The 25,812-nt window shown below is 40.2% G+C and overlaps 1 protein-coding gene across 1 annotated transcript in view; it reads right to left on the bottom strand.

Annotated features, from left to right (window-relative positions):
- Positions 1–912: 912 nt before the first annotated feature.
- LOC126259360 (alpha-tubulin N-acetyltransferase-like) overlaps positions 913–25,812 on the bottom strand; it is a 113,032-nt gene continuing 88,132 nt past the window's right edge. Inside the window, exon 8 of the mRNA XM_049956095.1 lies at positions 913–2,547. Coding sequence (XP_049812052.1) covers positions 2,421–2,547 — 127 coding nt within the window. The 3' untranslated portion in view covers positions 913–2,420. The remainder of the gene's footprint in view (positions 2,548–25,812) is intronic.

Raw genomic sequence — 25,812 nt, 5'->3', positions numbered from 1 at the left:
AGTCAACAAAAACTATTTCTTACATTATTTAAATTTTGGAACTCCAGACAGAAGCACAGCTTGATGTAAAGACCATGTACCAACTACTAAGCATGGTTGAAAGATTTTCTCCATGGTTTGGCACCTGGATCAAGTATAAGAACATTCAATAGAGTACCGTGAACACAACTGCACTGAAAATGCATTTTTCTGAAGAAAGAAAGAGGGGGGGGGGGGGGGAAGAAGAAAAAAAAAGCATTTCCACTTTTCAATTAACAATTTTACTGCCCAAACCTATTTTGGAACATTTGTGTTATCATCAATCGTTACTTTTATTCAAGCACATATGTGCTAAAACATTTTTCGCAATAAAATATATCAGTCATCTGGATCAAAATTCATGTAATTTACAAATACTGCCACTGTTAAAGAGTTTTAGAACCATAATGATGATTACTAAGGATTTCATTTTACTTATCTCTCCACAATAACCATTTTAAAATATTTTACTAAAAAAAACACAGATGAAACACAAATGTGAATTTGACTTACACAAACAATATGAGAGAGTATAAAAATGGAAGTATAAAAACAATATCAAACGATATTTTATCATAACAATAAAAAACAATATAGTCTGCATCTGACTTCTCAGGTTTTCCCGGTGCGACTGATTAACAGTGTGCTTCCAAGAGTTCAGCTGAGTTGCTTACACTTGATGCACAATATTTTGATGACAGGGTTGGCCACTGAAGTATTGTGCATAAAATGTAAACAACTCAGCAGAACACTACAAATCACATAATTACTGTCTATGTCACTCACCCTAATTTTAATTCAGATGGTATTTTTTTTTTTCCCTTATTCCAACTGTAGTCATGGCTATTATGAAATTTTATGAAAATATAACGCAATGATTATCAACATAACATGAAAAAAACAAAAAAAAAAACTCCCTTTTATGAATATATCTGTCTACTCAAACTACTGTTTTAGGTAACTGTACTGCATTGTCTGCTTAGTCCATATTTTCTAGGAAAGACAGTCTGTGAAGAAACATATTTCTGAAAATTAAAAGCAAAAGTATAAATATTTTTACAGTACACTTTTCTCTTTACATGAAACGTACAAATTTCAGTCTCACAGTAATATTTTCATTTAACATGAATCGAAATTGTAAAACTAATAAATACTACAGTAACTGTCAGCAAACTAATGTAAATATACTTGACAAATTAAAATCGTTAATTTCAACAGCTGCATATATCTTGACTGATGTGCCAGCTTCATTGAAGTTAACTGCTTTATATTTCTATGGTTAACAACAATTAATATACACTTGTTAAATGAATCTGGAACAATTCCAAATATAACCTTTTCATGAAAATAAAAAATGATTTTCTAGCATAAAAGAAATTAAAAGAAAAATTACAGAATAAGGCACTTTTCATCTCATTCCATTTAACCACTCTGTATGATGATAGAATTTAAATTTTACTGAACTGTGTGTTATATGTAGGTAAAGTAAATTGCTCCATAGATCTGGTATTGTTAATTTTATTTGACATTAGCTGTGCAGTTCAAGTATTGTTAACCTGATGCTTAAAGTTTACTAATGCTTAATTATCCTATTCCTCTTTTCTCAAGTCAACTAACAATGACCAAATAAATAGCAGTGTCCAAACAGGAATGTTAAATGACAAGAAAGATACTACTAATGATTAGCATTTTACTTTTTACTACTTGACAAATCAAGTAGAACAGTGCAAAGATGTTTAAGCACCCAACTACTATATAAGCAACAAATACAATAATTATAAATTTTCATTTAACATTGTTCTGAATGAGATTCAGATTTTACTGAAAACAATTATAAAATATATTCATTTAACAAAACTGCTTCAAATCCATAGTGCAATGAACATCTGTTTACTTTCATTTGAGACACTTACATTCCGATTCTATACTTTATACATGGTTTTATTTACAATATTATTAAAGCCATCTCTAATACTGCAAAAAAGCATTATTATGAACATGCCCACTAACAGGATGTTCCTGTTTAGCTGCCCACAGTCACAGGTAGATTAATTTTCACAAGCAATGGGCATTTAGCTTGCCATAATATTGGTATGCTTACAGAATGAATTTTGTAATACAATTAACATGGTCTCTGTAGAAATGAATGTTCTGTATCTATTAATGAAAACTAAATAAGTACCAATAATGTTTTAATGTGTGTGTTTTAAAAATAGTGTGAAAGCTTTTCCCATCTCAAAAGTTTTAAAAATATTTTTTTTGTTTGTTTTGTTTTGATTTGCTGCCTCTATATATAATGAACTTTGCAGAATACACTACTGTCACTGTACTCTAAAGCTGACAGAGAAAAACAACAGAAAGGAATTAATGTACTGTTTGGTGCAGTAAATATATGGTATAGTCTACCACAGCTGCGAATGATGTTGCTCATTGTGTGGTGGAGCCATCTGGAGATCAGGTGCAGATCCTGAGAGACAAGCCATCTCACCACAATGAAGATTAGCTGGATCAATTCCATCACTTGCCACTCTGCAATGAAATATGTTCACATGCAAGCAATGAAGATCATACAGTGGCTCACCTTTGATGCAATCAAAACATTATGTCTCCCTATAATTGTGATAACAGTGATTTATAAACTACTTTTTAACAGGAATTACTTCTGACAGTTATCCCACAAAGGCCAAAATCTTAGATGAAATATGAAAGTTATTAGAAGAAAATTCTTTGAGAAGAGAAAGATATTGCATTTGGAAGTACTTAAGATTTCTGTGTTTTAAATCTACACAATGATGTTTACAGAACTGTCTACAAGTAAGAGTGTTTCAATGGAAAAACAGTACACATGGACGAACTGACAAGTTTTGTAAAAAAGGGGTAGGTCCCATTCCTTCCACCAAAAACACACAAATTCTTTTCAGTTCTCTAGCCCAAATGTTTCAGCACATTTGTACCTCAATAATGGGTTCTTATTTTTTACACTATATGTCTGGAACTATAAAGTGTTTCAACCATAACAGTGAAGACTGAAATTTTGGCCTTATAATTTTTTGTAGCTTTCATAATTATTGCTTTTTTTCAGTTATTAATTTGTTTGGTTTTTTCAACAATTGTTCATTCCATTTACAACCTATTTTTGCACAAATAGCATAAAATTTGTGAAAATCACTTGATTATTTCCTGTTGCTCTGTAGAACGTAACTTTTCTTTTTTTTTTTTTTTTTTTATTTTTTTTTAGGTCCCTTTTCCACAGCCACAGTTATAAAAGTAACATAGATTATGCACAATCTTTTGTGACTGTAATAAAAGTCTTTCTTTGACCACAGATGTTTGGTTTTACTTCAAAGCACCTTCAGTGATCAGATGTTGCCCCCTCCCCAATATTCTTCTACACACAGGTATTTGGTTTTTAGTGCACTGCAGTTCACTGACATTGAATACATTTTTGTTTTCATGCTGTGTAGGTCGACTTATACTTTGTGTACTTTGTTTTGATGTTACGGAGTGTGATGACATCAGGTTGACAGTATAGGACTACTGTTCCTCTAGTGTAGGAGTGCTAGTGAATCACCCTGAGGTGATAAAATAGGGAGATGCACACAGTGGAGCCCACTTTGAAGCAGCTTCCGGTCACCATTGGTAAGCTACTGTTTACACAAAGGTTGGCATGAAAGTCAGCAGCCATCTTAGTAGCAAGAGGTTCTGGATGTCATTACTTTGTAGGTAGATGTGTTCAGTAAAGATGTGAACAGAACCCGATGCATTTCTCGATGATGCACAATAGGATAGCAATTGCAGTTTCAGTGTGCTATTTTCCAACAATGTTGCAACTGAAACATGCTTTAGTTTGCATGGTCATGGTGACAGGCAGTTTCACAGGTAAGGCCTGATTTATCTGTGAAGTTACTGGAAGAAGTAGCCAAACAGCAAGTTCCTTCTGGATTAATCACACTGTCTTCTCTCTTAATTTCATTATGCACTTTAACAGTTTCCTTCAAGGCTCCACAAGACTGGACCTCCTCAAGCATTTATTATATCACAGGTGCTACAAAGCAAAATGTGTGGGGTCCAAGTTAGACTTTTATTAAAATCATTAAATATGGTCTATTACCTGCCTTATTTTTGTAGAACTTTTTGTGATACTACTTTACAATGGAAGCATTTAATTTTGTCTATTTTGAGAGCTACTACTCATTCCAATGTTTAATCCTCATCTACCGAAAAACATAAGTAATGTCCCAGTTGTCCTGGACAAATTTCACATTAACAACAGTATTTTAGCATTTGATGTTCTTCGAGGTTTAAGAATATGTCTGCACATGTTCTTTCATGTATGAAACAATGTGTGAAGGACATGTGAAAAATATTACAAATTGTAATATTTGTTGCTAATGTGAGCATCCTACTTATAGTCCTTTTAATCTAAAAGCTTATGCAATTCTAAATGAGTAAGTAACCAATTGGTCTCAGTAAATGCTATTAATAAGCCACTAGCTGAAACTCCATGTCTGAAGTTTCTTACTGTTGAAGTGGTTCAGACATAAGCTATAAAGCCTCACCCATAGCTTTATCGCACTGTTTTGTGTTGTATACGAGAAGTCCTCACCTGACACTTTTTGAAGAAAGTTTACCACAGTCTCTACAATTTTACTTTTTGGAAGTAGGTTTTTTTCATGCTCAATGAGACCACTCAGTCGAACCTCTTTTCTGTTTTTCCCTTCAAACATCATCTGGCAACTGGGCACGATACCACAAGAAGCTATTCACTTGTAGAGAACTGCCATTCTTTCCAACAGTTCGTGCAGAAACAAGACAAATTCACATTATGCAAGATGATAACTGTAGGAAGGGTTCTCAAAAACTTTGAAGCCTGCCGCAGTTGTTTAGTACAAATTATTTGGCAATGCATTAGATTTTATTAATCACTAAAGAACAAAGTGACATGTCTCAATCTTGAATAGACAATTGTAAGGGTGTCTGCAACTTGAACTACACATTTTTCCACATACCAGTTTAAGGTGAGCACTTTTTAAGAACTGAGAACCAGATGTTTTGATATTTCTTTTATGTTTTGTTGTGATTTTCATCCCATGATAGGCACACAATAAGCTTCAGCCATACTGTTCTTGTTTAACAATTGGGACGATACGAATGTCAGAGTGAAAATTGTAATCTGTTACACACTATCCATTTAGTGGATTGATCTTTTTTTTAAAAAATCATCTTTAGCATGAAGTGACATGGTGCATTATCTGCATATAATTAAGTGTAGAGTAGACAGACATATGATTCTCCTGTCTCATGGTATGATACACATACTATTCTTTCTGTATTAGGTTCTATATTACAGCAACACTTCTTCATGGAATGATCAACTTACCTCCCATGAAATTCTTTTCTGCATCTGAATATGGTAAACTGCAGTGAACAGCGTTTGAGATGCTTCCTTAAATCAGTAATCTACTGTGAGACTTCAAGAAAAACCAAATATCAGATGGCACAACAGGCAACTTTACATTTACATCTACATCAATACTCTGCAAGCCATCTGAGAATGTGGTGGAAAGTTTTTTTAGGTACCACTAACTGATTCCCCTTTGCCTGTTCCATTTACAAATGGCGCTTGGGAAGAATGAATGTCAGTAAGCCTCTCTATTAGCTCTAATTTCTTGAATTTTCTCATTGTGGTCATTTCACAAGACATATATGGGAGGCAGCAGATTGATGTCCGACTTTTCCCAGAAAGTACTCTCTCAAGATTTCAACAGTAAACCATCCTAACAAAAACTCAAAATGATTTAGAAAAAAAAAAGCACGAAGAAAAAAAGCATGGCCACAACAAGTTTTAAACACTGCTTTTCCTAAGTAGAAGTCTAATTCCTTATCCAGTACTCACAAGTTGTCCTGAGTCTGATGATGACCATGAAGAAGTTTGGGGTAGTGCTGACAGATGGTGTGGCTTAGTATTTTTCATTCTGAGTTATTACGGAATGTGAAGTGCACTTATTTTTATTTCTGGTTAGTAAATACTTTAGGGGAATCAAAAGCATAGGATATAACACATGAGAACTGTCTGCAGAGCAAACAGATAGGGCTGTGTTTACCTGAGAGCCTTGGAAGAGAGATGGATATTGCTACAAGGACTGCACATCAACATAAATCAAACATTTAAGAGTACAAAGGCTGTATGAAGCAACTTTAGAAATTATATTACTGTTGGCTGATGGGTATAATATGGACGGTGATATTTACAGAACCACAAGGTATTTGAAAATTTATATCCAACATTGTGACTTGCTCAGCACGCGTCTTGGCCACAAGATCACAACATAAAGCTGTCAGCAACATATCCCTAACCAAACGTAGAGTTCAAAATTTATTATAGAAAGGGAAGATTTTTTTGCACAGCACCAGATCACCAGAAGAGTGTACCACGAATGTGTGCATCAATATGTGACAGATTTGTTTATCTACCTGACCATCAAAGGAAAAGTTATGCCTAAGGAAGGTGGTTGGTTGGTTTGTTGCTTGGTTGGTTTAGAGGCGGGAGAAGGGACCAAACTACGAGGTCTCGGTCCCTTGTTCCTAATAAAACAATGCCACAAGTGTGAGAATAAAATGGACGAAACATATAACACAAAACAGAAAGAAAGGAAAAGCCACAAGAACAAAGGGAAGGCAACTAACACTAAAAGGAACAAAAGAGGACAAGAAAACAACAGAGAGATGCTAGAAACAGAAGAGAGTACAACATGAAAGCAGATTACAGATGCTGGCCAACCACTACAATAAAAAGGGAAAGCTAGCCACTCTGCAATACATTAAAACTTACACCCTAAAAGCACTAGGGTGGAGGACACAGAGGGGCAAAGGACATGCGCTAAAATCTACGTAGAAGTATAAAATCCATTCTCACGGATAAAACGTAAAACTAAAGCTGCTGAGGAAGCATTGCTGCCCAACACCAAAGGCAGGGTGCTGGGTAAGTTAAAAGTCTGCCGCAGAGTGGCTAAAAGTTTGCAGTCCCGCAAGAGGTGGACAACTGTCACTTGGGAGCCACAGCGACACTGAGGTCGGTCCTCGCGACGGAGTAGGTAACCATGCGTTAGCCATGTACGGCCAATGCGGAGCCGGCAGAGGACAACTGATTCCCAGTGAGAGGCCTGCATGGAAAACTTCCACACATTCATCATCTCCTTAATGACACGCAGTTTGTTGTATGTGCTGTTATGCCATTCCATCTCCCAAGCCGGAAAACCCTGTGGTGTAAGACAGAGCACAAGTCAGTGTCGGAGATGCCTATCTCCAGAAGCGATTTCCGCATCGCCTGTTTGGTCAGCCTGTCAGCAAGTTTGTTGCCGGGGATTCCGACGTGTTCTGGGGTCCACACAAACACTACGGAACGGCACGATTGTTCCAGGGCATAGAATGACTCCTGAATGGACACTAACGGAGGGTGCCAAGGGTAGCAGTGGTCGATAGCTTGTAGGCTACTCAATGAGTCAGTACACAGGAGAAATGACTCGCCAAGCATGAGTGGATGTACTCAAGCACACAAGATATGGCCGCCAGCTCTGCAGTGGAAACACTGCAGCCAACTGGCAAGGAGTGCTGCTCAATACGTCCTCCATGAACATATGCAAAGCCTATGTGACCATCAGCCATTGAGCCGTTGGTTTAAACCACTTCAGAGCCCTGGAACACGTCAAGAATCGAGAGGAAGTGACAGTGGAGAGCGGTGAGGTTAACGGAGTCCTTAGGGCCATGCAAAAGGTCCAGACAAAGCTGTAGCCAAGGCGTACACCATGGAGGCACATGTGAACGGACCGCAAGTAGAGCTCCTGTTGCTAATTGAACCCCACAAATGCTGAAGGCGCTGCCAAACCATAAACCACACTCCCATAGTCAATTCGGGATTGGGCAAGGGCTCTGTAGAGCTGCAGCAGCGTAGAGCGATCTGCACCCCAATTGATGTTGCTCAGGCAATGGAGGGCATTGAGGTGCTGCCAGCACTTCTGCTTAAGCTGATGAAAATGAGGGAGCCAAGTCAATCGAGCATCGAAAACCAGTCGTAGGAATTAATATGTCTCCACTACAATCAGTGGATCGTCATTAAGGTAAAGTGCGGGTTTAGGATGAACAGTATGACGCCAACAGAAGTGCATGACACACGACTTTGCGGCTGAAAACTGTAAGCTGTGGGCTACAGCCCATGACTGTGCCTTGTGGATGGCTCCCTGGAGGCGCCACTCAGCAACAAGTCCTGGAGCAGCAGTACGAAATGCAGAAGTCGTCTCCATACAGAGAAGGTGAGACGGAGGGCCCGACAACTGCTGCTACCGTAAGTGGCCACTAAAGATAGAGAGACACTCGATACAGAGCCCTGCGGGACTCCATTCTCCTCGATTTGGATGGAACTATGGGAGTCACCAACTTGGACATGGAAAGTACGGAGTGACAGGAAGTTTTGAATAAAACTCAGGAGTGGTCCCCAGAGACCCCACTCATACAATGTGGCAAGGATATGATGTCGCCAAGTTGTGTCATATGCTTTATGTAAGTAAAAAAAGATGGCAATCAGGTGTTGCCGTCCGGAAAAGGCTGTTCCGATGGCAGACTCGATGGACACAAGATCATCAGTGGTAGAGCGACCCTGGCAGAAGCCGCCCTGACATGGAGCCAGCAAGTCACGTGACTCCAGGACGCAACCCAACTGCCGAGATACCATACATTCCAGCAGCTTACAAAGGATGTTGGTGAGGCTTATGGACCGATAGCTATCCACATTAAGAAGGTTTTTACCAGGTTTGAGCACTGGAATGATGGTGCTCTCCCACCACTGTGAAGGAAAGACGCCATCGCAACAGATCCGGTTGAAGATGACAAGAAGATGTCACTTATAGTCAGATGAGATATGTTTAAATCATCTGGCTGTGGATGCGATCAGGCCCAGGAGCTGTGTCAGGGCAACGTGCAAGGGCACTGAGGAGCTCCCACTCTGTAAAGGGGGCATTATAGGATTCACTGCAGTGTGTAGTGAATGAGAGGACGTTCCTTTCCAGCCGCAGTTTGAGTGTGAGAAAGGCTGGGGGTAATTCTCTGACACAGAGGCTCGAGCAAAGTGCTCGGCAATTGCGTTTGTGTTGGTACGTAACTTGCCGTTTGTGGTAACACCGGGGACAGCTGTTGGGGCCTGGTACCCTAAGAGACGTTTGATCTTTGCCCAGATGTGGGGCACCCAATGGTGCAGACGTATCTCTCCCAACACTCCTTCTTCCATTGTTTGATAAGGTAGCGAACAAGGCTGTTTCAAGGCTATGAGGTGCTCCAGGGAGCCGCTGTAGAGCTTGCCGAAGCTCCTTAATTGCTTCAGGAACTTCTGGTGACCACCAAGGGACTGCCTTATGGCTCGGGCACCCTAAAGAGCGAGGGATCTCGTTTTCTACATCTACATCTACATTTATACTCCGCAAGCCACCCAACGGTGCTGTAGAAACAATTGTACTAGTCACCTGCTCAACTACCACATCGACATTACCATGTGGGGGAGATTCAGTGGTGACAGCAGAGGTGAAAGTTCCCCAGTCCACCTTGTTTAAAGCCCATTTGGGCAGGCGTCCATGCGCCTAACGCTGGGCCAGTGACAGGAAGATGGGGAAGTAGTCACTACCACACAGGTTGTCCTGTGCTCTCCAGTGGATAGATGGGAGAAGTCCTGGGCTGCAAATTGAGAAATCAATGGCCGAGTAACTACCATTAGCCACACTGAAATGTGTGGCAGCCCCAGTATTTAAGAGGCAGAGGTCGAGTTGCGACAGTAAAGTTTCAACATGTCTGCCTCGGCCAGTAAGCATGGTACCACCCCATAAGGGGTTATGGGCATTAAAATCTCACAGAAGTAGGAAAGGTTTAGGGATTGATCAATCAGTGAAGCTAATACATTCAGGGTACTGCACCATCTGGAGGAAGATACACATTGCAGACAGTTATTTCCTGCATCGTCCTTATTCTAACAGCCACAGCTTCAAGAGAGGTTTGAAGGGGCACATGTTCACTACAGACCGAGTTTAGGACATAAACACAAACTCCACCTGACGCTCGATTATAGTCGCTACAGTTCCTGTAACATCCCTTATAGCTGCGGAAGGCAGGGGTCCACATTGCTGGGAACCAGGTTTCCTGGAGGGCAAAGCAGATAGCAGGTGTAAAAAACCACCACAATTCCACTGGAGGATCATATTGTGAGACTGGAAAGGTATTGAACATTCAATGAGACAGTTTACACCTCAGAGTCACCTGCTGCCACCAATTCATTGCCTGAGCAGTCTATATCCATTGTGTCTGAGGGTCTGGCGAGATCTAGGTCCTCAGCAGACACCAAAATCTCCACCCCATCATTGGCCACAGAGCTTGTAGGCAGCGGTGGTGTGGGTGCCACCACAATTTCCTTGGTCTTAGGGGGTTTTCTTTTTGGATTTCTCTTGCTGCTCCTTGGGTTTCTCTGGCTGGGAGGACTTCACTGCTTCAGTCTCCGGGACTGAGGATGAGCGTGTAGCCCTACAACCAGCCACTGGTGGGTGCCACCTTTCCCACTAGAAGAAACCTGGGAAGGGAGTGACCCAAGGGTCCCCTTCCTAGTGAGAGAAGCCAAAGAAGACTTACGCTTCTCCGGCTTAAAAGTGGGGATGGACATCCCCGATAGTTGGGGGGTTGTTGCTCCCAAAGTAGGTGGTGCAGGAGCAACAGTGAGGGAAATGACCCCCACCATTAAGGAGGTAGGTGTAGTCTTCCGGCTGTGAGAGGTGACCTGGTTTGACGGAGTTGATGGTGCCAGACCTGTTGCAGCGGCAGCATAAGACGATGTCATATGCATAGGATGCAAGCGTTCATATTTTCTCTTAGCCTCAGTGTAGATCAGTCTGTCCAGGGTCTTGTACTCCATGATTTTCCTTTCTTTCTGGAGAATCCTGCAGTCAGGCGAGCAAGGCGAATGGTGCTCTCCGCAGTTGACACAGATGGGAGGTGCGGCACAAGGAGTATTGGGATGTGATGGGCGTCTGCAATCTCAGTATGTGACACTGGAAGTACAGCAGGAAGACATATGGCCGAACTTCCAGCACTTAAAGCACCGCATCGGGGGAGGGATATATGGCTTTACATCACACTGGTAGACCGTCATCTTGACCTTCTTGGGCGATGTATCACCCTCCACCAGTGGCAACCCGATTATCCTTCGGACCTCGGTGGACACGCTGGATGAAATGTACACCTCGCCGCTCTAAATTGGCGTGCAGCTCATTGACGGACCGCAAAAGAAGGTCTCTGTGAAATATAATTCCATGGACCATATTTAAGCTCTTATGGGGCATGATGGTTACAGAAACAGCCCCCAGCTTTTCGCAAGCAAGTAACTCCCGTGACGGCAGAGGATGCTGTTTTGATCAAGACTGACCCAGATCTCATTTTGGGCAAGCCCTCCACTTACCCAAACTTGTCCTATAAAAGCTCAACAAAAAACTGAGGCTTCATCGCCATGAAAGATTCCCCATCAGCCCTCGAACATACAAGGTACCGGGGCAAATAAGATCCACTGCCATCCTTAGCCTGATGTTCCTCCCATGGTGTGGCCAGGGAGAGGAGCGATTTGGCGTCGTACATCTGTGCATTGAATTGAGCTCTTGATTGCTGAGAGACTGCTGGAGTTTCACCACCAGCAAGAGATGATGGACTATGCTCCATCACGTGTCATCCGCCCTGATGCCACCCTCTCCTACCAGGGGCCCTCCCCATGGGCACCATCCAGCCGCAGAAAAGGCCACCTGGCGGGATGGCCATTGCCGGGAGTCCCAATGTCCCAGGGGGATGGGCATCTACTCCTTCGCATATGTGGGGAGTTAACGGCACAGGCATACAACGGACTGGCTACCGTGCTGGATATCAGGTGCAAAGAAGTCCATGGTCATAGTGGGCTAAAGATCTCAATGCACGATGGACACAATGCAGGTGCCCTTCCCCAATTGGCTCACTCTTCGGGAAAATTTTGAAGAATAGAGGTCAAACCCTACAGGGGACCAACACATAAAGGCCGAAACGTGTGAAACTCCTTTTAGTCGCCTTGTACACCAGGCAGGAATACCTTGGGTGTATTCTAACCCCCAGACCCACAGGGGGAAGGAAGGTGGTACTATCTGGCAAGGCATCTAAACACTGGGAACAGTAGTAAGCAAAGTCATCAGCAAGATCATCAGTGTGAGGGTTGTACGCGCATAAACAGATATCTCAGCGTGAGGGTTGTACGCGCATAAACAGATATCATCCATAAAGACAACAAACCTTGTCCAGATATCATCCATAAAGACAACAAACCTTGTGGCAATATGATAAAGCTTGGGGGAGGCAATAAAATACTAATTGGAGTTTTTAATATAGAGTGACTAGATGTGGCCAATTAACAAAAGATGGAAACAGGAATTAGTAAGAATGAAGGTGTCGGATGAAGGATTTGTCATGAGCCGCAGGATTTAACTAGGCATTTGAGACCATGCTGGAGCTCTAGGATGGAACCACTGTTATGAGGTGGCTGATGCAAGTGACTCACAGTCAGCAGACACCTTCTGGCAGGTAGTCACTATGGCCCTTCAGCATATTGAATGACCCTTTACCTACAGAAAAGATGAGGTAGATGGCAGTAATGGGATCAGTCTTTACTATATATTATGTTAGTATCATCAAGACATGAGGGGAAGAACAACAAAGTAACAGTTGAGGTAGAATATTCTTTGATGGTTACTGGAATTTTAAATGAGAGTAGGGAACGATCACAATTTTACATTCACACAGGCATTGGTTGAAGGGAAGTGGTCTTTAATTATGGTAAGGTGCTTTCATAAAGCTTTATCAATTTTTAATCTATCATAATATTGCCTTCAGAAACGAAATCTTCATGAACTGCTTCAGTATTTGAAGAGAAACCAACTCGCATGGTATTTTTACTCAGCTGATGAATGCTGATGTCAATCTGCCCAGATAACGACACTGACGACATTCTGCATCATTCCTCAACTCTCAAGCTTGGAAGTAATCCTTTGCAATAAACCACAATTTTTACCAACTGAATCCTGTAATATTAACTTGTTCCTCTTCCTTGTCTTCAATGAATAGTTTGCAGTCAGGGAACAAGTTGTCCTCTGTTGAAAGCCTTTCCTATTAGGAGTGACACAGTTATTGCTTTACCAATAAATTTAGTAGCTATTCATCTGTTATAGGAAACCGTCTCAATACCTTACTCAATACTATAACATGTCTGAGTGAACAGAGCCCTAGAACATAGCTGAAATTTATGGAGATTATTCAATCTTCAATTATCAGAGTATCAGGAAATCTAGTTTTGACAAACACAATCATTGCTGTAAGCCCCCATATATGATAGTACATCTCTACTGCAATTTCACCTGCTGCATATTAACAATTTATCACTGCTTCTTTCTTCCGGAATTTAAAATTTGACATGCTACCAACGCACTCTTTACAATATGGATATAATTCAAAACAGAAAACTCTATAACGACATAAGCATTTAAGCATAGTCAAGAGGTTAAAACTAAAATCACATTTGGTGCATTCATTCAAGTAGGTGACCTGTGATCCATGAGCTTCAGTACTTAAAAATCACACCATATATGTCAAAACAAACTATGCCGTGCTCACTAATAATGTAAGGCATGGCAGATATATCTAGTTCTTATTGATAGTAAGAACTATATCCAAAAACAATTATTTGTTGAGACATGGGTCATTATGTAGCGATCTATCTGTTGACACAACAGGAGGTGTACATTCACAGAAATTTCTTCCTCAAATTAAGGCATATGTTTGATACTAGTACACTTCTTTCAGCCAGGGATGCACTCTTTGCCTGTACTAGTCTGCTTTTTATGTCCTCTTTGCTTTGCCCGCCATGTGTTACTTTGCTGGCAGAATTCCTTCACTTCATATATTTTGTGGTCACTAGTTCTGGTGTGAAGTTTATTGCTGATCTCATTTTTGCTAAACCTCATTACTTTTGTCTTTCTTTGGTTTAGTCTCAATCCGTATTGTGTCACTGACTGTCCTGTTCTACTTCACTTTCACTAAGGATACCAATGTCATCAGCAAATATCACTGATATCCTTTCAGCTTTAATTTTAACTCCGTTCTTTGAAACTTTCCTTTGTGTCTATCATTGCTTCTCTGATGGACAGATTGAACAGTGAATGTGAAAGATTGCATCACTACTCTACACCCTTGTAATCCAAGAACTTCATTCTTCATCTTCCATTCTTACTGCTGACTCTTACTTCCTGTACATATTGTAAATTATCCACTTTTCCCTACAGCCTACTCCTATTTTGTTCAGAATTTTTAACATCTTGCACCATTTTACATGGTTGAATGCTTTTTCTATGTCAACAGCTCCAATGAACATGTCTTGATTTTTCTTTAGTTCTCTGACACTGTGTAATGATCATAGAGAATGCCAGACCACAACTCTACTTTTCCCCCTTACAGCCTTACATTTTATCAGCAACATTCACCATGCATGCTCTATGACAGAATACATCAATGCCTATCTATCTATTCTATCGCTTGCGCCTTGTCCCATGGTTATGCAGGGTCAGCCATGGTTAATCGGATTTGGCATGTTAACGGTAAGGGGTGGCCGGATGCCCTTCCTGCAGCCACCCTGTAACCCCCCAGGACGCAATTAGTGTACCCCAACTGTCTGTGTCTAGTGGAATCCATAAAATAGTGTGAACGTGTTCAGATGTCTGCGAGCTGTGGAACTCAGGTGGAACATGTGGACTAGCCCAGTATTCACCTAGCGGGATGTGGAAAACTGCCAAAAATCACATCCAGGCTGGCCGGCACACCAGCACACGACGTCAATCCGCCAGGCGGATTTGATCCAGGGCCGGTGCCCCTACCCGAGACCAGGAAGCAGCGCGTTAGCACTCTCGGCTACCCTGGTGAGTCAGAATACATCAATGCCTAACCATCCTTTAAAGCACAAAAAGTGGCTCATCTGAAAAGGTTACTCACCAGCACCAGCAGTTCAGTCTTGGCACTGACATGTAACGCAATGACAGGCTGTTCCACTTTAGCACGTTGCTTAGACATCATCCTCAATTGCATGTAACATCTCTCTCTAAATCACAAACTTTATTACTTCAGAAACATTGTATCTCTTGAATGTAAACTCATTGTCATTCATTAAGGCAGCTATTATAAATCACTTATTTTACACTTTATAGCATCGCTTTACATGAATAAGGACAACTATCGTTTTCCTTATCTACATATTCTTCTTCTATACCTAGTTCGACAGTTCTCATGGTATGTACTATAGTCTTCCATCTGCGACATATTCATAGTAATGTGCCTCAGTGTAATTATCCAATGTGTACCCTCATATATCCAGCTTATAGAACACTAGCAGATGTCCTACACTTGTTGGCCACAGCCTCCGATTTCAGGTGTACAATAATTCATAGACAGGCATTTTGTGGCTAAAATGAGGCATGCACACAGAGCCAGTCTAATTTTTTTTTTATCAAACTGATTAAGAAATAGACAGATTGCAAGATCACCCAGTAATGGGCGGAATGACACACATGTGACATATGAGGCAGTCTTAAATCCCTTCACCCTCACACAAAATACTGGAAGAGCTAAATATGACAGTGGAGTCTAGTAGTCTCTTGACAGAACAAAAAATGGCTGTGGTTGAAATGTGAATTATGTGCCATGTTATGGTTATGATACTAGACTGTTGCATGGGGGGTTCGCGAGTTCAAAACCCACCTTAAATGTAAAATTTACCTGACACATTCCACATCATTACGAAGTGTCGTATTCATGATCTATGGAACAAATACTAATCTAATCTAATCTGCAGGAGCCACTCACATTACAGGGTGTACAGATCTGCTCATAAAAGTACAGAACACTTGTAATTGTGACTGTAGTAGAACGACTAACACCTCTCTGACATTTAGCATAAGAGCATAACCTCTAAAAACAAACAAGAAAAACTGTGCTGCATCATTTATAGCATTGCCGACCTAGTAAAGGCACTTTATTTTGTAATGTTGACTCAAGGGCAGTAAGAAGTCAGTAGCTGAGGCATAACGCATTCATAGCTCAGTGGTACAGCCAGCGGTCTAGCAGAAAACTGCCAGGCAACAAGGTTTGTCCATATCTGGCTTAGTGTGATAAGTAACAAACCACTTTAGGAAGCACATTGCACTGCTCAATACCATGACTATCATTTCATTTAGGGCAAGTAATCATCCAGATTTCAATTAACAGACTAATTATAATGTCATAATGTCTGAACCAGTAATCTCTGACTTGTACATGATATAAAATGTAAGTAAATATGAAACATCGATACATTCAATTTGAAGAATTTGATTCATTGGCAGGAATGTTGGAAATTATCATATTCTGTTATAACAGAAACTTGCAATGAAATAATGTAATACACTGTTCTTTTCATCTTTTATTCAAAAACATTTGAAACAGAGTCTGGAACAAATCAAATCATAAACTGTTGTTATCCATCTGTATAAAAAGTGTATGCAACTGAAGTCAATAATTTTCAAAGTAATTGAGTCAATTTGAGGTATTACGCCAACAAAAACATGTCAACAAATCATCGAAAGATACTTTGTGTAAAAGAGAGTGCTGCTGTTAATGCTCTATTCATATATATATATATATATATATATATATATATATATATATAGACACACACACACATGGCAGGAGAGTCATGCTTAATTTCACCTAATGGAATTACAGAAAACAATAAGTTTGTTATTCATTTTACATAACTGATGTAAATTCCTTTAGTAATATTGTAATTTGGTTAAATCTGATTAGAGTATTTGGAACTATAATGTATGCAAATCAGTACAACTGGATGTCATTATTTTTAACTGTAATATTGAAAATCTGTAATAGCAATAACGAAAAAATTGTTAAACTGGTGTTCTTTGTTGATCAGAGTTTCTGTGACAAATCACGTCACTCTGTGCTGTAAATACGCAACAAAAAAAAAAGAAGAAAAGGCGTACCTTTTTGTAATTCACACAGCGCACTGAATGGAACTAAAATGAGAATCCAGTTCTCAGTAAGAATGCCAGGATAACAAGCAGATCTCAAGATAAGTATTCTGAGTTATACGCTACACCACCCATACAGACTGTCCATATTTTGAATTTTAAATGTCTTCAGTTTATGTAAACTTATTTTTATTTCAAGATGATGATGTTACATCGCAGAAGTGATTTGGAATATTTAAGTGTTACCCTAAATGAAAAAGAGATATCAAAAGTAAAAATTTGTTGTACTACTACATTAATTTTTTAATCTGTTCAAATTACAAAATTGATAGACTGAACCATTCACAGTTCTTTATAAGATATTTGTGGATCTTAAAAGAGCACAGCAAGCTGTTTACCACTTAATATCAAGTCCAAAGGCCTTCAACTTCACTCACTGACTGTAACATGCGAAAAGGGAGTCTATCAGGTGTGTATAATATATGTCTCATTTTCTGCCACCACCTGCCAGGCAGCTAGAGTGACATTCCAAAGGTCATCATAGTTTATCGGTGTAGAGTGAGACCAGTTTTCTTACACAGTTCCTTTTGTCTCTGCAAATCTATTTTCAATAAGGTTCAGGCCAATCGAGTAGAGAAATTTCATTCTGTTCTGCAAACCAGTCCTGCACCATCACTGACATGTGTATAGGAGACTGGTTCAACTGGAAACAGATTATTCTCTCATAATATAATTGTTGCACTGAAGGGAGCATAATATTATTCATGACATTGGTATACTGAGCAGCATCCAGTCGATCACCTACCCTATGAATCACTCGAGGTCCACAGGACCACACCCACCCCCAACTGCCACAGATATACACCCACTGTGAGATGACTTATGGATGCATTTGGAAACAAAATAAGAACACTGAGGCCTATGTACTCATACTAGGCCATCATTCGCTGGTGAGAATACCGATTTGTCAGATAATATCGTGCTCCATCAGTCACAGTTGACATTGTTTTCAGCATATCGTAATCTGCAGTTGTTGATCACCATAGATCCACTTCTTGATGGTCACTTTTGTGTAGTCCAGCCTCTCAAAGCCAGCACCAAGCCATATCAACCGATCTGGGAAATGCAGTGGTACATTTGAACCGCACCATTTAAAAAAAGGATTTTGCTGTGACGTGTTGACAAGATTATCATCCTGGACAGGTGTTGCTACAAGCCAAAGTTCAGTTCCCACATTCCTACTTGATTCTTCTGTATTTCAATAACATTTTATCTATCATCGTGCAGTGCTCTCAGGAACCGTGTAATACTGATGAAACTGTGTGAATAATTCTCATGCATTATGTCAAACAGAGATAGTAAATTTTCAGTTTTTGACTCTAGGGATGTCATTCTCCACCAGAAGTGACTCCCATTGTTTTATACCCAAAATTCCAGTGCAATTTCTGTGGGAAATTAGCTGTGCATCACTGAAATGTGTTTCAAATAATACAATTGAGGATTTCACAGACAACACATAGAAGAAAATGGCTCTGAGCGCTATGGGACTTAACTTCTAAGGTCATCAGTCCCCTAGAACTTAGAACTAATTAAACCCAACTAACCTAAGGACATCACACACATCCATGCCAGAGGCAGGATTCGAACCTGCGACCGGAGCGGTCGCGCGGTTCCAGACTGTAGCGCCTAGAACCGCTCGGCCACCCTGGCCGGCCACATAGAAGAATGTCTCTCTTATGGTGGATGTGATGATTCATACACAAGACACTTTACATATAAAGCTTGCAAATTGTTTTATTCAGCTACAGTAACCACTAAAGAACTTATTTCATCATGATCATTTCCTAGGGCCTTAGTCCCACTTCAATGCGGAGTCAGCCTTGTTACTAAGGATTTGGCGATGTTAGTGTCGGAGGGTGGCCAGATGCCCTTCCTGTCGCCACCCCGTACCCGCTGGGATGGAATCAGTGTACCCCAACTGTCTGTGTCTAGTGTAAGCCATGAAACAGTGTGAACGTTTTCAAATGTCTGCGAGTTGTGTAACTGAGGCGGGACATGGGGACCAGCCCAGTATTCACCTAGTGGGATGGCCAGCACAACGGGCCCCGTCGTTAATCCACCGGGCAGATTCGATCCGAGGCCGGTGCACCTACCGAGTCTAGATAGCAGCGCATTAGCACCCTCGGCTAACCTGGCGGGTCTACTAAACAACTTATATCTATTCAGTTATATATTATCTATTGATAATACCAGCATATTCTATTTGCAGAAAGATGATGTGCCATTTGTAACAGATCTTGAAAACTGACAAGATCAATTTCCTGTAATCTTTGAAGTAATATTTCCTCATCTGTATATTCTCAACATAAATGAAAAGATATGTTCTGTTTCACTTCATTCGTGTCAGTACTGTACCAAACTTTAACCTTGGCTGAGATTTCCGCCAATCAATTTTTGTGCTGTCAAGTGTACACTGTACACAACTTCATGTGTGCTCTTAACTCAGCTAATGCAGAGGTGACTCTGCAAAGTTGTTGCCGGAGCATTTTACTTTACACATGAAGCACTCCTTGACTATGTACCTTCTGTTCAGTTAATATATTGATTTTTATTGTTATTTTTTACTTTTTTTCTCCCGACACTGCAAAATATTTCAATCGTGATACATGACACTAGTAAATTAGCAGCTACTGCCATGATCCATTGTAGCTTTTGTAGTAGAATAATCTTATGGATATAGAATCAAATATGGTTTCTGATCTATCCAAGTCCATCATATTACAGTGCAGCTAACTGTACAGTCCACTACCTTGTTTTTACTATTAAATTAATCATCTTTCATTCTAATCACTGCACTTTTATAAAGAATTCTGCAGTGCAACATATTTCATGTATTCATCTGCCAATAATACCACAACTGCTACCATTACCCAAACATCACCACCAATCACGCCCTCCCCCCTCCCCACCCTTCATCCCTTACCCATTTCCTCTCCTTTCCATTTCCACTAAAGGAAGAGTATGGATCAAGATTTTTTGATAACTGAGTTATTAGCCACAGAGCACGAGTTCAGACTGGTCAAGGATGGGATCAGAAAATCAGCCATAACTAGTGCAAAAGAACCATGATATCAGTCGCCTTATATGATTAAAAGTGAACTTTTTTTTTATATTTTGAGCTTTTCCTCATTACAGAGGCTTTTTATATTTTGTGCTTTTCCTGATTACAGAGGCTTATCTCCAACATAATAATTTACTCGGAAATGACAATACAATGAATAAATATTCTTAAGCTATATTTTCAAAATATTACTTCAGGTGTTTCAATCTTGTGTGTCCTCTTCCTCTGCGCCAATTCTCCTAATTGTGTGCTGTACATTTTGGAGCCAGATGGTCATAGGTCATCGTTCTCTTCTTCTCCCCTCTGGTTCCTACTCCAGTATCAATTTTGGTATTCTGGCTTTCTCCATTCATCGTATATGCCCGTAGCACTGTAATTTCTTCCTATCCATTACGTCATATATTCTTTCTTTTATTTCCATTCTCCTTATTATTTCGGTCTGTCTTATCTTTTCTTTCCTGGAGATTCTTGCCGATCTTCTCCAGAAGTCCATCTCTAGAGCTTGTAATTTTTTAATGTGCTTCAGGTTAATTGTCCAGGTCTCCATTCCATACAGAACCAAACTCTCTAATATGGATTTGTATATTCATTTTTTAGTTCTGCTCATTACATTCCTGCTCCATAAGACTGAGTTAAGCATCCCATTGACCTTCCGTCCGCTACTAATTTTTTTATTTATTTCTGACTCTGATTTTCCCTCGATTTCTAAAATGGATACCAAATAACAGAAAGTGTTTATCTTTTTGATTTTCTTTCCTTCGAAGTATAGCTCATCTGAATCATTAGTCAAGTATTCTGTTTTTTGGTAATTAATCTTCAAACCACAAGTTTTGTATGCTACTGCTAGTTGACTGCACATATAGTTAGCATCCTTCCCATCTTGTGCTACGACTACTTGATCATCAGCAAAAACAATAAATGATGTAGGTAAACTCCATCTCTTTTTCTAATCACATACTATTACATTTACGAGACCATCTTCTAAGTGAACCATGTTCTAAGTGAACTTGAATGACAATTTGTGGGGCCAGATGGGGATTTGATGCCTACTTTTCCTGAATAATAGTCCAGTGCCTATACTATTCTGGTAAGTGTCTTTATAAAAAGAGTCCCCACAAATAAACTCAGTAATATTTCTCAACTTAGTGTAACATCAACTTTCGGTTCTTCTTGTGGCTCCTGGGCATATTTTCTTTCCATGTTACAGTAGCGGTTCATTAACATCTGTCAGATGGTTTCCATTCATTTTAATTCTTCCCGCTTCCACTTATATCCTTTGGCTTATTTATTTTCAGCTCACACTCGCTTGCTTCCTCGTTGCCTCCTACTTCAATATTTGTTGCAGACCCAATGTCCTCCATTGATTTGGTCTATTATTATTAGGATACCCACCATGTAGAGGAGATGTCGAGTCAGAGAGGCACAATGAAAGGACTGCTATACATTTCTTCTTTCAGCCACAAGACCTCCTTCCACAGTACAAAACATATGCATATTCACAAAAACACAAAGTGAGAGCCCTCTCCCCTCCCCCACCCTGCCATCCCCTCCTATCACTGGCCACTTGTGAGAGTTGTGCTTGTGTAAATGTGTGTACAACTTCTACTCTGGAAGAAGACCTTTTGGCTGAAAGCTTAAAAGTATAGCAGTCTTTTTGTGAATCTTGAAGTTTTCTCTGTGGTTTCGGGATTGCAGCCAGATCATGTTGACTTCTTGCCACAATATGTTGGTTCCACCATTTTCAGGTGTCCACCACTGGAAATCTCTAGTTCACGATGTCCCTCTATAGCAAAAATTGGCAAGGAGATGCATGCGCATTGGTGGCCATCAGTGGAGCATTCACTATCAAAGTCCACGCCCTCTGCAAATACTGTTCCTTCTGTGGCATGCAGGCATATGCGTAAAGGTGAAACTACATGCTGACCCTGTCAGAATGCATGCACCTGGCACTAAAAGCAAATGTCAGATGTCATCAGACGTATTATTATGAGTGAAATGTTTTCTCTCAGAAGAAATTACAGAGATCAACAGGTCCTGAGCCTTGTCCAATTGAAAGTCACCATCACGCTTTATTAAGATCTTGTGCTAGAATATTTCCACAGATTCTTTAATTACTGAATCCCTAAAGGATCTTGTTGGGGCCAAGATTTCTGTGGCATAATAATCAATAGAGTGTCCTGTGGAAATACAATACTCAGCTACAGCCAACTTACTGGGCTGCAAAAGGGGAGTGTGGTGCTCTTGTTCAATACACCTTGCATGTACTGTCTGACCAATGTATGCCACACTGGCAAGGAATTTTGTTAATTCCAGCTTTCCACAGTCCCAGATCATCCTTTACTGAACCGCGAAGAGCACTGATCTTCACTGGTGGCCAGAAGATTACTTTAACTTTACGTTTCCTTGGAATCCTGTGTACTTTAGACGAAAGGTTGGCGAAATGTGGAAGGAATGTTCTGGGCTTGAATAGCTCCTTATCTTCTTGACGTTGTGGGTGGTCACGTTTCTTCCTCCTTAGTGCTGTATTAATCTGATATGGAGAGTAGCCATTGTAGTCTTCCAAAGGCTCATAAAAAGGAGATCCCATTACGACCAATCCTCAGTAACATCAATGCCCCCACATATGATTTGGCTGTACATCTTGCCTCTCTAATGAGACATTCTGTGGAGAAGTGTGCGCACTATGTTTGCAACTCTGCTGACTATCAGTAAACTGAAGTCACTTCAACTCAATGAAATTGACTTATTAGTGAGCTTCGATGTCATCTCACTTTTCACTAAGGTTCCTCTTAATCCCTTTGTCACTCATGAGAGTGACAGAGTTCATGGCCAATGTAACAGCACTTTTTCATAATGTCCTTTCCTCAATCTATTTTTTATTTAAAAATGAAAATTTGAACAAAGAAACAGTGTTGCCATAGGTAGTCCTCTCTCCCCTCTGGCAGCAAATGTTTTTATGGAAGACGTCAAGGAAAGGGCACTTGATTTGGCAGAACATAAACCGAGAGTCTTCTGGTGATATGTGACACATTTGTAGTGTGGCCTCACTGTGAAGAATAACTGCCATGTTTCTTGCAACATCTGTATTCAATCCACAAGGACATCCAATTTACGATGGAAATAGAGAAGGATGGTTGCTTACCTCTTTTTGACGTCTCTGTTGGTAGGAACCGGATGGGTTGTTAGGGCATTCTGTCTACCATAATCCCACAATACGGTGCTCTATCTGCAAGTGTCGAGTTGTCATCACCTTTCACAAACTACCGGCATCCTTAGAACATTGGTGTACCGGTCACATGTTGTTTCTGATGGAGACAGCCTTACAAAGAGCTAGAACATCTACTGGCAGTGTTCAAAGACAATGGTTACTCTCAACATCAGATTAATACAGTGCTAAGGAGGAAGAAACATGACCACCCACAACATCAAGAAGATAAGGAGCTGGCAGGATCTTAAGGAAACACCAAGTTAGAATAATCTTCCAGCCACTGGTGAAGATTAGTGCTCTTCACGGTTCAGTAAAGGATTATCTGGGACTGCAGAAGGCCAGAATTAACAAAATCTCTTGCCAGTGTGGCAAAGCTTACAGAGATCAGATGATACACATGGTGCATGAAAGCTGCATTGAACATGAGCACCACATCCGCCTTTCGCAGCCCAGTAAGTCAGGCATAGCTGATCATTGTATTACCACAGGACACTCTTTGGATTATTCCGTCACAAAAATCTTGGCCCCCAACAAGATCCTTTTGGGGTCCGATAATTAAACAATTTGTGGAAATACGTGTAGTATGAGATACTAGTAATCATGATGGCTTTCAACTGGACAAGGCCTGTGACACATTTATCTCTGCAATTTCTTCTGAGAGGCACCTGACATTTGCTTTTAGCACCAATGTGTGCACATTCCTACAGAGGGCAGACATGTAGTTTCATCTTTACACACACATCTATGTGCCACAGGTGAAACAGTATTTGCAAATGGTGTGGACTTTGATAGATGATGCTCCTGTGATCCAGCCAATGCTCATTAGTCTCCGTGGCAATTTTTGCTACAAAGCCAACACTGTGAACTAGCAGTCTCCGGTGGCAGACACCTGAAGATCGCTGAATGGTTGTCAGCAGAAATATTGTGGCAAGAAATTAACATGATCCGGTTGAAAACCTCATTGTAGTCTGTTTGTTGTGCCTCTGTATGACTCAACATCTCCTCTACATTGTGGGTAGCAATATGTCCTTTTCACACTATTATTATTATTGTTGTTGTTGTTGTTTACTATCATCAACATGAACATGGCTGGAGACAAAGCGTAGTGGAGGGTATTGGTCATAAGTTTTCTGGAGGAAGAAGACTGGCATTTTTCTTAAGCAATCTCTGCAAACTGCAGAAAATCTAAATCAAGATGAATGCAACAGTACTTTAACCAGTTATTTCCTGAATATGACTTCTTGTTTATGACTGCACCATCTCAGTTGATTCACACACTAACAAACTTACACTTGTCCCATCAACATTTGCTTTATTTGCATCACATCTCATCCTAAATGCCTACTTCAATTATCAAATCAAATTGTGTGAGCCCTACTCTCGTTTAAAATTTAGGCACATATTTCTTTCTTTTCTGTTTCTCTCTCAGCCTGGAGTACATGATCTGTGATCTGGCTAATGTTACCACTGTTTCCAGCAAATATTAATTACTTACATAGCTTTTTTCATTATTATTATTTAAAATATATTTTTTGAACCCAACTGATCACAACTGCTAAAGGAGCCTCTTTGCAAAGTTGATGACACCAGCAATGAGCATTGTGTTTGTTTTATTGTTATGGTCTATTTATTTAAAAAAAATGCATAACAGTACACTAAAAATGATACAATAAGCAAGCAAACATGCATCAATTCATCCTTCGCACCATGCATTTAAAATGCATTAATAAAATCGAAACCTACTGTACTGTCTTTTTCTGATTGTCATGCATTTACGCCCAGTTTTTATATAAACAAAAAAAGCTGATCAAGTAGTAATATTGATTTATTTTCATTGATATTTACTACTGTGCCTCAGTATTTACCTCATCACTTTTAAAGTAGTCTCATTTCACCTCAATGCACTTTTTTTGGCATTTCTGCTAGTTCTTGAGTATATGATTGAAGCCAGTCTTGGTAGAATCTCCGAGAAATTTCAAATCTTTAGCATTGTTCCCTACTTCTTAAATCAAATTCCCAAGAGGAGTATCATTGGTGATGAGAATAGAAAGGAAGGAGCTGGGAGCAGAGTGGCACTGTATGGCAGATGATAGATGAATGTGGCTAAACATCCAAACATAACACCCCCCCTCTCGCCGAACTGATTTGTGAAGAAATACCATGTACTATGATAGCTATAAATTACACGAACCCAGAGAAAATAGAGCTGGTTTATCTGTAGTGTTATTCCTAAATGATGTGAACAAATATCTGGTAGCACTCCTGTACGGAGAGGGAACAGCATGTTGGTAAATCATTCCCTTATTCTTTCAAGATATCAATATGCAGCCATCAATCATCATCATTCAGCATTGGGAAAT

This window comes from Schistocerca nitens, chromosome 5 (assembly GCF_023898315.1).
Source record: "Schistocerca nitens isolate TAMUIC-IGC-003100 chromosome 5, iqSchNite1.1, whole genome shotgun sequence".
Classification (NCBI taxonomy): Eukaryota; Metazoa; Arthropoda; class Insecta; order Orthoptera; family Acrididae; genus Schistocerca; species Schistocerca nitens.
Note: the sequence above shows the minus strand (reverse complement) of the source record. Positions and strands in the feature narration are given on the sequence as shown.